This window comes from Vombatus ursinus, unplaced genomic scaffold, assembly GCF_900497805.2.
Source record: "Vombatus ursinus unplaced genomic scaffold, bare-nosed wombat genome assembly UNPS02012758.1, whole genome shotgun sequence".
NCBI classification, from domain to species: domain Eukaryota; kingdom Metazoa; phylum Chordata; class Mammalia; order Diprotodontia; family Vombatidae; genus Vombatus; species Vombatus ursinus.
Genome location: NW_020952536.1, coordinates 380,939 through 397,852, shown reverse-complemented (window position 1 = coordinate 397,852; position 16,914 = coordinate 380,939). Strand labels below are relative to the sequence as shown.

General features: G+C 52.3%; 2 protein-coding genes across 2 annotated transcripts; one reads left to right on the top strand and one right to left on the bottom strand.

The window, feature by feature from the left end:
* The first annotated feature begins 211 nt into the window (after window positions 1-211).
* HAS1 (hyaluronan synthase 1) lies at window positions 212-8,302 on the top strand. Its single transcript, XM_027858233.1, has 5 exons — window positions 212-260; window positions 1,054-1,755; window positions 2,268-2,493; window positions 3,311-3,443; window positions 6,779-8,302. Exons 1-5 carry the CDS (start codon window positions 252-254, stop codon window positions 7,452-7,454), a joined length of 1,746 nt encoding a protein of 581 aa, XP_027714034.1. The 5' UTR covers window positions 212-251; the 3' UTR covers window positions 7,455-8,302.
* A 2,006-nt stretch (window positions 8,303-10,308) lies between these two features.
* Window positions 10,309-13,751, bottom strand: SPACA6 (sperm acrosome associated 6). Its single transcript, XM_027858185.1, has 7 exons — window positions 13,694-13,751; window positions 13,191-13,259; window positions 12,669-12,743; window positions 12,268-12,431; window positions 11,942-12,067; window positions 11,192-11,348; window positions 10,309-11,050 (listed from the first exon to the last, which is right to left on the bottom strand). Exons 1-7 carry the CDS (start codon window positions 13,749-13,751, stop codon window positions 10,836-10,838), a joined length of 864 nt encoding a protein of 287 aa, XP_027713986.1. The 3' UTR covers window positions 10,309-10,835.
* Between the last annotated feature and the right edge of the window lie 3,163 nt (window positions 13,752-16,914).

Below are 16,914 nucleotides of genomic sequence, written 5' to 3'. Positions count from 1 at the left end.
CAGACACGGCAGTAGAGGATGGGGTCCTGGAGACAGGGACGTAGAAGTGGAGGCTGGGAAGGGGGTTCGGGTGGTGGCCTAATAACGGGAATCGGGTGGGGCAGCCGCTCCTGCCATGACCTCAGGCCTACGGGGCCCAGCCCAGTACTGACGTCAGCCCCGAACTACAAATGCCCCCCCCTCAACAGATGAGGCAAAGGAGAGAGAGAGAGACAGGATCTGGAAGGGCAGGGGAGAGGAGCCCGAGGAACATGGGACAGGTGTGTTTGTGAATGTGTGTGTCTGTATGAGTGTGTTACCACACAACATGTGTGTGTGACAGCGGACGTATCAGAGTGTCCGTCTCTGTATCTAAGGCTCTGTATGAGTCGGATGGTGGGTATGAAGATGGGTTTCTGAGTGTGTGCTGTTATCTTGGTACATTTGAACTGGGTCAAGGGGGCTGTCGATGTCGCTGTGGGAATAATGGCTGTGTGTCTGAGTGTGAGTGAGTGTACATGTCTCAGCCTGGTAAGAGAGGAGGAGAGGCAGTGCCTCGGTTTCCCTCTATGTCTGGAGAAATGAGATGTCATGGAGACAGAAAGACAGGCCAGGAAAGCCAAATGGATTGAGAAGATATGGAAGTGGGGGGAAGGTTAGGCTGGGTTGAGCCTGGGTTGAGGCAGACAGATGGATGGATGCTGAGCTCACTTATGACCAGGGACCAGGCTTCTGCCTCCTGGAGCCCAGAGGAGCCCAAAATCAGTCTACCCCCTTTTCTCCCTGGGTCCCTCTTTTGTGTCTGGTTTCTCTGGCCTAGGGTGAGAGATGACAGACTGGAAGAAGGAGACTGGGGCCTTGCCTCGGGAAGCTCACAGCCTGTCTGAGAAAACAGGAGACACACAACAGTCAGACGAAACTACAGGACTTTCCGGGGGTGCACTGACCTCTTACTCACTCTGGTCCCTTTCCCTTTCTGGCTGCACCTCAGTTTCCTTGAATGAAATTGGGAGTGGGAAGGATCGGATGATCCCTGGGATCTAATATAACTCTTGATCTTCTCCTCTGTTGCAGGACACCCCCAAATCCGGCCCTCGCCGTGCCTGGTCTGGGCCCATTCGCCGGCTCCTGACAATTGCTTTTGCCCTGCTGATCCTGGGTGTCATGACTTGGGCCTATGCTGTGGGTGTCCCCTTGGCCTCCGACCATTATGGCCTCCTAGCCTTTGGCCTCTATGGAGCCTTTCTCTCTGCACACCTGGTGGCCCAGAGCCTCTTTGCCTACCTGGAGCACCGGCAAGTTGCCTCCCAGGCAGCCCAGGGGAAGCCAAAATGCTCCCGAAGGGTGGCATTAACCATCTCTGCCTACCAAGAGGACGCTGACTACCTGCGGCAGTGCCTGCTGTCGGCCCAGGCTCTGCAGTACCCAAGGGAGCGCCTCCGCGTGCTGATGGTTGTGGATGGCAACCGGGAGGAGGACATGTACATGGTGGAGATGTTCCGGGAAGTGTTCGAAGCAGAGAACCCTGCCACCTATGTGTGGGACGGAAATTATCACCAGCCATGGGCCCCCCAAGTGTCTGGGGGCAGCGGCAAAGCTGGGGAGGTGGAGGCCGGTGGCTATGCAGAGGTAGAGGCTGAGGACCCAGGACGGCTCACCGTGGAGGCCCTAGTGAGGAGCCACCGATGCGTGTGCGTGGCTCAACGCTGGGGTGGCAAGCGAGAGGTCATGTACACGGCTTTCAAGGCCCTCGGGGACTCAGTGGACTACGTGCAGGTGAGGGGCTGCTGGAAACTGAGAACTCTGGGACGCTGAGACTACCCCTGCAACTGCAGAGGCCCTGGCTCACCCCCAAACCCTGCTGACCCTAATCTCTTCAGACTTCTAACCTCTAACCCTAGGACTTCTCTCATTCTTTGATCCCTTCAGAACCCTGATCCCCTCTGACCCCAAAGAGTCACAGGCCCCTTTAACACTCTGATTTTCCAAAATTCTGACCTCTCAGCCCCGTAACCCTCACCCCCAACCTCTGATTGCCAGCCCCTAAAAAAGGGAAGGTTCCCCTGGGGTTGGGTTCAAAGTGCAGACAGCCTGCTTCAGTGACTAATTGAGGGGGGCTTCTCAATGTGTTCAAAGTCCCAAGGAAGGGAGGGAGTTTGGCGGTGATGGGATGACTCCAACATTGTATGAGGTTGCTAAGTTTCCCAGAGCCTGGAGGCCACCTTCTCTGGTCCTCCAAACCGCCAGACTCCTGGCCACTAGGGCCTGACCCTGTGTCTTGGCCGCAGGTGTGTGACTCAGACACGAGGCTGGATCCCATGGCCCTGCTGGAGTTGTCCCGAGTGCTGGATGAGGACGTGACTGTTGGAGCTGTGGGTGGGGATGTGCGGATTCTCAATCCTCTGGACTCCTGGGTCAGCTTCCTGAGCAGCCTCAGGTACTGGGTGGCCTTCAACGTCGAGCGAGCCTGCCAGAGCTACTTCCGATGCGTGTCTTGTGTCAGTGGCCCTCTTGGTGAGTTCAGGCAGGTGCCGTTGAGGACTAGAGGTTGAAGAGAAAGGGATAAAGAGACAGATCAAGACTGGGATGGAGATGGAGATGGGATAGGGTCAGGTTGAGGGTAGGTATGGATGGGAGCATAGGGATGGGGACAGAGAGACTAATGGAGGAGGCACGATGAGGGTGAGGGGCAAGGGTGGAGGTAGCGATGAGGGTGGAGATGAATAGAGGGAAAAGTTTGGCGTTGGAGTTGAAGGTGGGACTTGGGATAAGGTTGGGGGTGAGGGGAGGATAGGGTTAGGAAGAGTAATGAGCATGGGGATAGGATGGAAATAGGGATGGGAATAGGGATATAGATAGAGATGAGAATAAGGATGGGATAATCATGGTTAAGCGGACTGGATAAAAATGGGAAGAATAAGGATAGGGATGTTGATGAAGATGGAGCTAGGGAGGGCAATAATGCTTTTGAAAGGGCTAGAGATGATTTTGGCTACAGCGATGGAGATGGGAATAGGAACAGAGATGATAGTGATGGGGATAGAATTGGGATAGAGATGGGGAGGAGGACAGAGATTAAAGTGGGGAGGATGGAGATGATATCAGTGATGGTGATGGGGACGGTTGAGATAATGTTGAGGAGGGGGATGGGCTGGGGATTGGGTTGTCCATGGGGATGACATGGCACTGGATCTGGGGATAGGGATAGAGATGAGGGTGGAGATGGGAAATTGGTGATTGGGGGGAGGTATGGAGGTAGGGATGGGCCGGGGACTGGGCTGGGAAATGGGCTGCACTCCGGTGCTTACAGAGGTCTCTCTGCATCTGGTAGGTCTGTATAGGAATGACTTGTTGCAGCAGTTCCTGGAGGCCTGGTACAACCAGAAGTTCCTGGGCACCCACTGCACTTTTGGGGATGACCGCCATCTCACCAACCGAATGCTCAGTATGGGCTATGCAACCAAGTAAGGGGGAAACTGGGGAATATACCTGGTTTAGAGAAGAGGGGTGGGTAAATCAGTGTGGTATATTACATGCTGCTGAGGAGCAGTACGTATTAAGTGACCAGGGAGGGAAATGAATGAACTCCATTAAGTGTACTGCTAAATTAGCGAGGCTGTAGAAAATGACAAATGAGTAATGGATTATACCAATGTTCACAAGGCATCATGTGCTTTACCAAATGACTGTATTGGGGGTGGAGAGGGTAATACGGTCTGGTGACGTAGGTGAGACGAGAAGGTGGGCTATACCAAGTGACATAATAATAACTCAGCAAAACATCTCATATCCTAAGAGATGTAAGGGTTATAAAAGTCTTTCCTCAACACACTCTTGTGAGGCAGGGAGAGCAAATAACATTAACCCCATTCTATGTATGAGGTAGCTGATGTACTGAGAGACTAAGTAGTATTTGTCTCTCTTTATTTTCTGCCTGTCCATCCCTTGATCTTCCCTCTGTCCTTTGGAGCCAAGTAGAACAGTCTAATTTCTATTCCATATGATGGGCTTTTAAAGAACTTGGAGTCAGCTTTCATGTCTTCTCCCCAGCCCCTCTTGCCCCAATCTTTCTCCAGGTTAAACACCTCTAGATCCTTTATATGCCATGGTCTCAAGACTTTTCACCATCCTGGTCCTTCTCCCTTGGACCTTCTCCCTAGACATTGTGAAGGTTCTTCCTAAAAGAGGTGGCCCAAGCAAGATACAATACCTCAGATGTGGTCTGACCGAGACAGGGTATGGCAAGACCCCTCCCCCCCAGTCTTTCACACTCTGCCTTTCTCACTTCATTTGGAGATCCCATCAGCTTTCTTTGGGGCTCCATTACAGAGGTGACTCACAGTATGCTTGCAGTCCATTAAAACACTCAAATCTTTTTGGATGAAATATGGTCTGGCTACATCATCCTCATCTCATACTTGGGAGGGTCTAATACTATGAAATTCCATCTTATTAGATATGGCCCATTATTCTAGCCTGTACAGATCTTCAACCCCAACTCTGCCATCCACCAAGCTAGCTCTTCCCTCCAAATGACACAAATGTCATTTGCAAATTCGAAAAACATGCCCTCCACCCATGCTCAGAAACTTACCACCTTGGTGACCGTGGACAAATCACTTAACCTTGTCTGCCAGTGAGGATAATGATAGCATCTCTATCCCAGGGTTGTTCTCAGGATAAAATGAGATATTTACGTAGTGCTTACAAACCCTTAAGTGTTACACACATGACAGGTGCTGTTATTATCATTTATTATCACCTTTATCCAAAGCATTGGTAAAAATGTAAAACAGCATAAGCCCAAAGTCAGATGCCTGGGGCACTGGAGTAGAGACCCTTTTCCAAGCTGACATTAAATCATTAATATTGGGTTGCACCATTCAACCAAATTTTTAATCCACTTAATCATATTTTCAACTAGCCTATGTCTCTCCACCTTTTCCATAATATGAAAGATTTTGTCAAATGCTCTTCTAAATCTAAGTAAACTAGATCCACAGCATCCCCCAGTCTTGCTTTGGAGCTCGGATAATAAAAATAATAACAACATTTATATAATGCTTTTAGGTTTGCAAAGCACTTTGTACAAATATTTGACCCTCATAACAACCCTGGGATGTGGGTGTTATTTTCAGCCCCATTTTACAGATCAAGAAACTGAGGCACAGTCCAAAGTCCCATAGCTAGTAAGTCCAAGTCTGGCAGTCTATACACTGCACCTCCTAGCAGCTTTGATAACTCGGTGTACCCAGCGACACAAGTCCTGACCCAGTCTCGACTTCTCATTCTGTGGGACACTTATTCATGTTCTCCCATAAACTGTCCACAAGGGGTACCACTCAACATACTGAGGGTCTCTTTCTAGATTGCTCTGCTTTGCACGGATGCTGCTGGATTATGGGGGCTTTCTTTTGATCTCATTACCTGACTGGTCCATGTTCTTCTGTTCACGCTTATGCCCAATGGGATCTTTTCATCTTTAATGACACTTCTCAATTATTGAGTGGATAATGTTCTGTGACACGTTCCCTTCTAAATCAAGCCTTCCCCTCTGTGGGACCCACAACTTTAATTCTCTGAAGCCACAGGGAATCACTTAAAAAATACGAGATCTAATAGATGGGATGTTGTATCAGGGCAAAGTTTGAGAGATCATCAGAATGTACTAATCTCAAAGGCAATGTGTCCCAGTGGCCTCCTCCTGGTCAATTTTAGCCGCAGCTCTGTGTCCCTGTGCAATGTCAGTAGCATGTGTAGACTGATGGACCAGCTCCATGGGTTTTCCATCCAGCTCATTTTCACATTACTGTTCTGGGCCTTGATGCCCCATGTCATCCATAAATAGGAACCTCTACAGGACTTCACCATCCATAGGAAATCCCTCTTCCATTTGGGCCTTGTATGGGATGTACCGCATGACAGTGGCCAGTCTTTTCTCTCTTTTACGTCTTGTTCATAGTCCTTGTCAAAGGTTTATAGAATAAAGCAATTCGTGTTCTATCAGTCTAGTTGAGATGGGGATAGAGACAAGGGCTGGACTTGTGATTTTATTATTATAGGGACTTCCAGGGGAGGAAAGTACCTCAATCCATGGGCAGGTTGGCATCCTTGCTGCAACTTATAGTCTTAGAGTTGCTTAGAGCACTGAGAGGTTAAGGGACTTGTCCAGGGTCACACAGACACTGTCAGAGGTGGATTTGAATTCAGGTCTTCCCGGCTCCAAGTCAGCTTTCTGTCTATTATACCATGTTTCCTTTGACCAGTCTATTTACCTGTTCAAACCAACAAAATGAGGATGGTTATTGTGTGGATCAAATGGGATGTTTGTAAACCTTAGTGCAGAGCATACAGCTGGCACTACACAAATGCTATTATTGGGTTCAGATCCTGGATCCGCACCTACTTACCTGCCACGCCTTTGGGTAAGACCTTAGACTTCTCAGTATCTCAGTTTCCCCACAGGTTATAAAGTGGATTCCTTTCTTTTATGGCTTGGACTAGATGAGGTAGGCAGAGAGGCAGCAGTAGCATGGTGGATAAAGTGCTGGCCTCAGAGCCAGGAAGACCCACTTGGGACACATCCTGGCTGCGTGACCCTGGGCAAGACACTTAATGTCTCAATGCTCTAGGCGCCTCTCTAAGACTATAAGGTGCTGTCCGCATTGGTAGGCAGTTTCCTCACCGGGTAGTTTGCCAAGCTACACTGATAGAGGGAGTTCTGTCCCTGTGCCATGCATGGGGAGGCCTCGGGCCCCTTCCAGCCCTATGCCTCGTGACCCCTCCTCTGTCCCTCCAGGTACACGTCGCTGTCCCGCTGCTACTCGGAGACGCCGGCGTCTTTCCTGCGTTGGCTGAGCCAGCAGACACGCTGGTCCAAGTCGTATTTCCGCGAGTGGCTATACAACGCCCTGTGGTGGCACCGGCACCACGCGTGGATGACCTACGAGGCCGTGGTGTCCGGCCTCTTTCCGTTCTTCGTGGCGGCCACGGTGCTGCGCCTCTTCTACGCGGGCTCGCCGTGGGCCCTGCTCTGGGTGCTTCTGTGCGTGCAGGGCGTGGCGGCGGCCAAGGCGGCCTTCGCTGCGTGGCTGCGGGGCTCGCCACGCATGCTGCTTCTCTCGCTCTACGCGCCCCTCTACATGGGCGGTCTCCTGCCTGCCAAGTTCCTGGCGCTGCTCACCATGAACCAGAGCGGCTGGGGCACTTCGGGCCGCCGGCGCCTGGCCGCCAACTACGCGCCGGCCCTGCCGCTGGCTATCTGGGCCGCGCTGCTGCTCGGGGGCCTGCTGCGCAGCATAATCCACGAGGCCCAAGCAGACTGGACCAGCGAGGCGCGCAGCACCGAGGCGAGCTACCTCGCTGTGGGAGCAGCCGCCTACGTGGCCTATTGGGCGCTCATGCTGGCTCTTTATTGGGGGGGAGTCCGCAGGCTCTGCCGGCCCAGGTCTGGGGGCTACCAGGTGTCCGTGTGACTGTCCTCAGGGAGGCAGTCCCGTGGTGGCCGCGAGATAGGAACTACGAGGACTTATGTTCGGTCGTAGCTCGATCACTCTCTGGGGGACTATGGGCATGACACTTTACCTCGATGGGCCTCAGTTTTCTCATCTGTAAAATGAGCACGTCAGACCAGGGGACCTCTAAGTCTAAGCCTAAGATCCTGTGACCTGGCCTGCTTCTTGCTACTACTTAGGTGACCTTGGACGAATCATTTCCAGTCTCCTGACCTCTGATTCCTCATATGAAGGAGTCTGGACTCAACTCTTCACGTGGGAAGGTGTAGGACCCAGACTAGATCTCCGAGGGCCCTCCCAGCACTATGATCCTTTGAATCTTCTTTCATCCACCAGGCAGCTGGGTGCTGACACCCTTGGGTCAGTCTCTCGGCCTCGCCGCCTGACTAGCTGTGCGACTTTGGGAAGGGCACTTGCCCTCCCAGGCCTCAGCTTTCTCCTCTAGACAAACTTTGGGCATGGGGTAGCGTACAGCTCAGGGATTGGCTCTTGGCTTTCCTTTGTGATTTTAGGTGTTAGATGTAAAATGGAGGGTAAGGGTGAGACTTAACCTGGACACTCTCCTAGGGTTCTTTCCAGCTATGGTGTGTATTTAAATTCTCTTCATAGAGCTCTGGCCCCTTGGGATGTGTCAGAGATGGACAGGGTGCTCCCAGGGTCTCCCTACGTTCCCCAATGTTCTCACTCTGGAAGTGAACACTACAATTCCCAGCAAGCCTTGCTGTTGACCTCGTGCAGCCCCCCCATGGGAATTGTAGTTTGATTCGCTGCTCGGGGCTAGGCTGGGCTGGGGACTCCTGTGTCGTGAGGGGAAGGGGTATTTATTGGGCGGGAGGGGCGTCTTCTGTCCGTAGGGGGTGAAGAGGCCACGGCGGCCTCTGACTCTGATCTTATTTAATTCTCGTTCACCCAAAGAGCAATAAAGAGTTTTATTTATTTTCCGACCTGATCTGCAGTCGTTGATTGGTTGACGTGGTAGTTCCCTGAAGGGCGGGGCCTGGGGCATTAGGACTCCTGGGTCTCTGAAGGAGTGGTGGAGAGTCTGGACGTTTGGCTACCAGAGGAGGGCGGGGCTGAGGGATGAAAACACTTTGTTTTACCGAGGGGAACTTCCAGTAAATCTGAGGGAGGGTCAAATTGCTCAGTCCTCTGCTGTCTCCCCTGAATTCCTCCAGCTAGAAGAATGTGTCGGGTCATCAGCTCCAGAGGCACTGGAGGTCATTGGAAAAGATACTAGATACGGAATTGCAGGATCTCAGACTTTCAGAGGAGGAAAGGACCTCCATGGCACTCTGGTTCAGGCCCCACCATCCCTGCCCCTCCCCCAAATCCTTACTGTAAAATAGCCAATAATTGGTTATCCAACCCGCTGGAGATTGGTGGCACCCACGACCTCCTCCTGAAGCAGGCCATCCACTTTGAGGCTGCTGTAACTGCCTGACGTCAAATCTAGATAGGCCTCTTTGTAAGAAGACATGGGTTCAAATCCCCTCCCTGTCGCTTACTCCTCGTGGCATGCTAATTTCCCTCTCTTGGCTTCAGTTTCCCCATTTGGAAAGTGATTTCTGGACCTGGGATTTTACTGGGCTGGCGAGTTCCAAGTGAGGAGGTTCCTCGAACAATGCAGGCAAAGTAAGAGTTCCGAAGCCCATAGGATCATCCAAGCAGGGAGAGAGGTGACCTTAGAATGGATTTACAGAGCTGGAGGAGAGGGACCTTGGAAGTCACCTAGCCCAACCTCTCATTTTTCAGGCCAGAAATCTGAGACCCTGAAAGGATGAAAACCTTGCTTGAGATCACAGATAGCAAATGGGAGAGCTGAATTCGAACCACGGTCCACTGGCTCCAAATGCAGCATCCTTTCCGTGGCATTCCCCCACCCCCAAAATGGCCAGCAGCCTTTGGGGTTCTCATTGCTTCGCCTCTCCCTGAATCTATGTCTCTCACTTAGCCTATCTGTATCTCCATTCAAGACCCTGTGTCAATCTCAGGATTAAGAATTCTCCTCACGGATCCAGAAGACAGGACCCCCGAATGCTCACTCTCTGGCCCTCGGTGAAGGCAAAGGGTTAACCTTAGCACGAACTGCGGGTGCGCGGAGAGGGAAGCTCCTGGCTTTGCTCTCTTCCACTGCCCGAGCCCCTTCCTTAGTCTCGCTTCCACCCGGTCGCTAGTACAGATCCACCGCTGCGCTTGCGCAATCGGGTCTCCTAGCTTCTCCCCGCGGAGATTGAATTAACTCTTTGCAGGCGGCAGCGGAATAGAAGGGTAGAGGTCTGCGGTCTGAGAAGCCCAGACAGTCAGAACCGGGAAGACACTTAGAGATGCTGTAGCCCAACCTGCTCATTTTATAGCGGAAAGAGAGGCCAACAGATGGGAAAAGATTCGCCCCAAGTCACTTAGGTTTCTGGAAGCCTCCGAAATCTTTCCTCTACGCTTTAAACTTGGAAGCAGTATGTGCTGAGTGTCCAGAGCTGGGCTCATATGTGCTCTCTGTCACTTACTACCTCTGGGCCTCAGTTTCCCTATCTGGACGAGATTAGATGACCTGGGAGATCCCTTCCGGCTCTAAATCTGATTTTATAAAGGGTGAGAGTTTCCTGGAGCGGCTGCACTTGGGGGAGGATCGGCTAGCCTAGGAAGGACTTCCAGAGCTGTCTTAAGATTTGTGTGTTCGAAGAGTTGTGTGTGTGTGTGTGTGTGTTTCAATCTCTGCAGACTTTCTTTTCATGATGGTCCGTGATGGTGGTAGGGCTTTGACCGGTGGGCTCCAGAAGGAAAGGCTTTGGGAACCGTCATCAGTCAAGTAGTATTTATTAACCTCCTACTACATGCCAGCCACAAAGCTGAGGGCTAGGGATACTAAGGCAAAAAACAGTCTCTGCCCTCGGGGGGGGGGGCTTACACTCTAATGGGGGCATTCCAGACCTCCCCCTCCCCTAGTACATTGTAGGTGCCTTATCCTTGGGCTGGCCCACTGGAACTTTGGACCTAGAACCTAGACTGCCTAAAATATCTTTATTGGGGTGATGGAGGCTAGGGGATGGAGAGGGCGGGCCCTTTAGCTTTCTTCCGAATAGCGGTACAGCAACCTGGGGAGTGAGGCAGGGAGAAAAGAGGTCTTAACCCACCGGCAGAGGGCAGGAGTTTACCAGATCCAGTTTGGGCCTCAGAGGGTCGGGAAAGAAGCCTAGGTCCCTTAGGATGCTGTGTGAGTGTGTGTGTGTGAAATAAGGATGCCTAGATCCCAGTGGATATGACAGGAGCTCCAGGTGCCTGACCAGTCCCTGGTGAGGTGGGGCTGGGGGATCCAGCCTCCCGGGTCCTCGGGGAGGGTGTCACTCACATCCCCAGCAGGACGAAGCCCGTGGTGCCCAGGCCAGCTGCCAGCCCTAGCAGACATAGGTTTCCCGGCGTCAGCGCCCCGGGGTGGGCCAGCAGCGTGGAGAAGCTTGGCCGCCAGGGTTCTGGACAGTCGGCCTTGGAGCGCTTTGCCTTCAGCACCGCCCGGAACAAGGTCTGCAGCTCTGTTTCATGCTGCGCTTTCCCTGCAGTCACTGGGGACACGCGAGGCGCAGAGGCGGGGCGCGAGCCTGTTCTTCTAGCCTTCCCACTGCGTCCTCATTTTCCACCTCCAGAACCCTGCCCTCCCCACCCGTCCCAGCCCTGCAGCGGCCCCAGCTCAGGCTCGGCCTCACCATTTAGGAAGAAGAACAACCGGGCCAAGGGTTGCTCGTCAGAACTAAGCAGGCAGGAGAAAGTCCCGCGGTGCGGGGGCCGAACAGGCCGAATCCGAGCAAACACATCTCGTGCTCGAGGCATCACGCGGAAGTAGGAGAGGTCCCTGGTCCGGATCTAGGGGTGGGAAAGGAAGAGGGGGCCATGAGACCAAGAAACGCCAAGAGACAGGGGCCTGGGTAGAGACAGAGAAACACTGGGAGACAAAGTCGGTAACACGCGAGGCAGAAACACGGATAGAGGCATCGAGGGAGAGGGGGAAAGGCAGCTTTAGGAGGGAATGGGGAAGGAGGTAAGGACGGGAATGGGAGGGATGGAAGGAAGATTAGGGGAGTGGACAGATGGAGGGATGGGGATAAAGGGATGGAAGCAAGGATGGAAGGAAGGTTAGGGGGATAGACAGATGGAGAGATAGGGGATGAAGGGATGGAGACAAGGATGGGGATGGAGTGGTACCAGAAACAGAGGAAGGAGGACTGGGTTGGCAATGAAGGTATGGAGATAAATGGAGGTTAGGTGGGGGAAGGGGGATGAAGGAATGGAGAAGGGGGGGCAGAGATTGCAAAGTGTTGAGACCCGAATGAGAAGAGGGAAAGAGGAAGCAGGAAGAACTTTTTCCAGGAATTAGGAAGTGAAAGGCCTCAGCTGGAGGTTCGAGTCAGGGTCAGATATGCCCCCTCTCCCTCCCGGTTACACTCGGAGACACTCACATTGCCCGCAAACAGCCAGGTATAGGTCAGCTCCGAGGGAGTGGAGAAAGACGTGGAGCACGAGAAGGCAGCCTGGCCTCCTACAGGCACCAGCAAGTCCCGGACTGGGGAGGGGGTCAGGGTCTGCTAAAAACCCAGCCCACCCACTTGGAATTCTCCATGCCGCTCCCCTCCCCCCGTCTCCGTAAAGATGCTCTCGAACCCTGGTCTTCGAGCCCCGCCCCCATGGAATCCCCGGGCTCTGAGCCCATTAAAAAAACTCCGGGGCCCACGCCCCCTCTGGCTCCACCCCTACGGGAGTTCTCTTAGCCCCGCCCTCATCACGCTCTCCAGATCCCGCCCCTTCCAAGGTGGCAGCCATGGCCCCGCCCCCTACTCGGGCACTCCAGCGGAAGGTCACAGTCATGGGCAGCGCAGGAATTGCAGAAGAAGAGTCGGGCCACCTCCTGGAACCCTTGGGGGCGGGGGGGGGGTAGCAGAGAGGATGCTGCTAGGCCCAGAGCTCCCGCCCTAAAGGTCCGGGGTCCGCCTCCTTCCCTCCACCGTTCTCATTGGCCCAATCCAGGCGCAGTCCCAACCCTCCGCCTTCCTATTGGCCACTTAGGGCCAGGCTCCGCCCTTCATGGTTGGGGAGACGTCATAGAACTGCACCCGACCTCTTCCTCTCACTCTCGGATGAATTATTAAAAAAAAAAAAAAAAAAAAAAAAATCTAACCCCGCCCCCACCCCTCCCATTGGTCGGTTCCATCCAGCTGGGCGGGTTCCTCTGGGGCTTACCGCAGGGCGGCACGCAGGCGGGGGCTGAGAAGAGAGTGCGGAGAGCCCAAATCAGCCTCCTCCCCCACTCATCATTATGGGGGAGGGCGGGCAGGGGGCGGGGGTCGGGTGGGAATGAAAACACTCCCCTCCCTCCCTCTCCTCCAGGGCTTCTCGAAGGGGGCGGGGCGGGTCGGGGTAATTTAGCATTCTGTGTAGGATGCAGGCATGATAGTCCCGCAATCCGTGGAGAGGAAAGGGCCGGGTAATGCAGTAATTTCATAGAGAGGGCGGGGCCAGATAATGCAACAGTAGGTGGTGGGGCGGGGCCTGATAGTCCAGCATTCCAAAGAGGGGGTGGGGCCAGGTAATGTAACATTTCTTGGCGGGGGGGGCCAGGTAACTCCGAGTGCCACGGAGGGAGGGGGCGGGGCTTCAGGATGCTTGGGGTCTCTGGGAGCTGGCCTTGGGGAGGAGGTGCAGAGGTCCTACCTTTGCTCAGCTCCTTGATGACCTCTTCTATGCTCCGGGCAGCCGCAGGGAAGGCCACTTTGTAGGACTCTGGGGGTGAAGGTGGGGGTGGGGAGCCAGGGTGGGGTGGATGAATAGACTGTTAGAGCTGGAGTCTCTGGCCAGGGGCAGCGGGGGAGGGGAGGGGGCATGAGTCGGGAGATGCTCCCCTAGCCTCAGCCCTCTGGCTATATCGCCCTCTCTCCTGTAAAGATAACGCTAGCTTCTCCAGGAGTGTCGGACTTCAAATCAGATAACGATTCTCAGATCCGGTACTACCCGTGCGACCTTGGGCAGATCCCTTAACTCCTGTGGGTCTCAGTTTCCTCATGTATAAAATGAAGAGGCCGATCTGGATGGTACTATCTAGTTCCCTTGCAGCTCCAAACTCTGAAAATGTAAACGACTTTTCAGGGGCAGCTCAACACAGTCGATAAAATGCTGGGCTTGAGGTAAAGAAGAGCTGAGATCAAATTCTACTTAACCTGTCTGAGATTCAGGCAACTCAGAGTAATTCATGGACAGGTGGAGAAAGTCCCACATTTAGAGTACTTGGAAGTTTATGTAGTACTTTTCTCATCTCTCTGGGGGTAGGTAGGGTTTTTTTAAAAAAAAAAAAAAATCTTCATTTAGCTCCGAGAAACTGAGGGTGGGAGAGAACTGACCTACAATCACACAGCTGTTCTGCAATCATGGGAGACAAGACACCTTCATGAAAGGCTTAGGGGATGAAGCACTGGGTTTTGAACAAGGACAGGTGGGTTAAAACCCTGCCTCAGACATTCAGTAGCTGTGGGATCATGGGCCAGTCAAATGACCTCTCAGATCCTCAGTTTCCTCATCTCGAAAATGGAAATAATAATTCTTAATGGCTAGTTGGGGTTTTTGGGAGGAGGATGCATTGCATACCTTCAAGTGATGTGGAAACCTGAGCTGTTATTACCAGGAAGAGGGATTAGGTGTGTCCTGGTTGGCCCCCAGAAGGTTGGACCAGGAGGGGAAAGGAGAGAAGGCGCAATTAAAAAGAGCTCAGCTCAAGGTGAGGGAATACTTCCTAATGGCTAGAGCCCCCAAAGTGGAGTGGGTTGCCTGGCTCTGTCCACCCCAACTGCCACCCCCAGGTATATGAGCTCCCAGTCACTGGAGGCCCTCAAGCAGAGTCTGGACAACTCTTACTGGTGTTTGTGGCTTAGTGGAAGAGATTGGACTAGATGACTTTTGGGTGGGGTCCACTCTTGCTCTGAGATCTTAGATGTCTCCCTAATGATCTGCTCATTCTCCATCTTCTGTCTACCTGTTGTGAGCTCACTTTGTGAGGCCTGATTCAATTTAAAGAAAAATTAATAAATGCCTATTATGTACCTGGCATTGTGCTAGACTGTGAAGATTCAGACACAAAAAAATGCATGTCCTTCCCTCAGGGAGCTTACAGATTACTGGAAAATACTGTTCACAGAGAATTACTTATGAGGATTTATTGTGAAGTCAGCCAGCCCACAAACACTTATTAAACATACTATTAAAAGCAGTCTCTGCCCTTAAGGAGCTCACCTTCTAATGGGGAGACAGTATGACTGGGATTGTCAGAGGGAAGGCTTCTGGGGAGACTGGAAAGGCCTCTTCCAGCAGAAGAAGGAAGTCAAGAGGCCTGGGTTAAGAGGAGGGCATCCAGCTTGGGAGGTAGTTAGAGAATAGGCCCCTGGCAGATGGAATGCCGTGTGTGAAGAAGCACATAAAGGTCGCTGTGTGCTGGATTGTAGATTGGGTAATAAGGTGAAAGGACATTGGAAAAGTGGAGGGGGGTGGGTTAGGTCCTGAAGGACTTTGAATGTCAAATAGAAGATTTTATATGTGATTCTGGAGGTAATAGGAAGCCACTGGAGTTCACTGAGTAAGGGGTGGGGGTGGGGGGGTGACATGTTCCGGTCACTTTGGCAGCTCAGTGGAGGATGGATTGGAGGCAGGAAGACCAGTCAGCAGCTACTGCATTAGTCCAGATGTGAGGTGATGAGGAGGCATCTGGCTGAGTACAGAGAAGGAGAGACATAAAGGAGAGAGAATGTGAACACAGATAAGATGTAGTTGGCAACAGCTTGGATCTGGGAGGGGAGTGTGTGAGGAGTCAAAAATGACCCATAGGTTGTGGCTTGGGTGATGGGGAGGACTGTGGGGAGGTTTGGAAGAAGGGAAGACAAGAGTGAGTTCTGTTTTGGACATGTTGAGTTCCAGCTGTTTAACATCCAGTTTGAGACATCCCAAAGGCAGTTGGTGATGTGAGACTAGAGGTCAGGAGAGGGGTTAGGGCTGGATACGTAGATCTGGAATCATCTGCATGGAGAATGAATCCTAGGAGCTGATGAGATCACCAGATGGGATAGTACAGAGGACAAAGAGGGCCCAGGTCAGAGCCCGGGGGACCCCAAAAAGGAGTCTGAGGAGTGATCAGAGAAGTAGGATGAGAACCAGGAGAGAAAAGTAACACAAAAACCTGGGGAGAAGTCATCAAGGATAGGATGGTGATTGAAAGTAGCAAAGGCTGCAGAGACGTTAGGAAGGATGGGGATTTAGAAAAGGTCAACAATTGGGGAATTCAGAGATCACCGGTAACTTTGTAAAGAATAATTTCAGTTGAATGATGAGGTTGGAAGCTAGATCACAGAGTTCTGGGAAATGAATTGGGACAGGAAGTAAAAGCACTCAGTGTAGATGGCTTTCTCAAGGAGTTCAGCTACAAAGTGAAGGAGAGATGGGATAATAGCTGGCTTGGCTGGTTGGATCAAGTGAGGGATTTTCTTCTTCTTTTTAAGGATGAGGGAGACACGGATGGCAGCAGAGAAGCAGCCAGTAAATAGGGAGAGATTGAAGGTTAGTGAGAGTGGGGATGATAGAGGGGGCAATCTGTTGGAGAGGACAGGGTAGAATGGGAGCAAGGAAGCCTGCAGAGGGGTTTGCCTTGGCAGGGATGAGGGTTACCTCATTATGTGAGACAAAGGTGAAGGAGATAGTGTGGGAAGATAGCTGAGTGAAGTGAGAGGAGGAGGAGGGAGCCTTCAGTGAATGGCCTCAATTTTTTCAGCGAAATATGAGGCGAGGTTCTCAGCTGAAAGGGTGGGGGGAGGGGGTGCCATGGGAGACTTGAGTAGGAGATGAAAAGGTTTCGAAGAGCCACTGTGGTGAGTAGAATGGGAATTCGTTATATCTGCTCTGGGAATCTGGCTCACCCCATCTCCAAGGGAGGCTGTGATTTCCTCCCTGGTGGAGAGCAAAGAGGGGCTGTGTGCTGGACACTTATTCTTCCTGGCTCCTATCTCTATGTGACAGAATTCTATTTATCTATCACCCCTCAAATATTGACAGATTGGGGGCACGAGGCTCTCTTAGGGATTTCGAAATAAAAACCACTCTCCCTGGTCTCTCTAAAGAGGCTAGTAATGGTGAGCACGTGGGTTCTTTCTCCCTTACCTGTCTCTGTCTCCTCTCCCTCCCTCCTCCCTCTCTTCCCCATATCAATCCCCACCCTGTTTCTCTTCTCTCTCTTTCATGTCTCCCCACTCCTCTCTCTCTCTCTGTCTCTCTCCTCTCCTCTCTGTCTCTCTCCTCTCTTTCTCTCTCTCATTCCCTCCTCTCTCCTCTCTCCCTCCTCTCCTCTCTCCCTCCTTTTCTTCTTCTTCTTCTTCTTCTTCTTCTTCTTCTTCTTCTTCTTCTT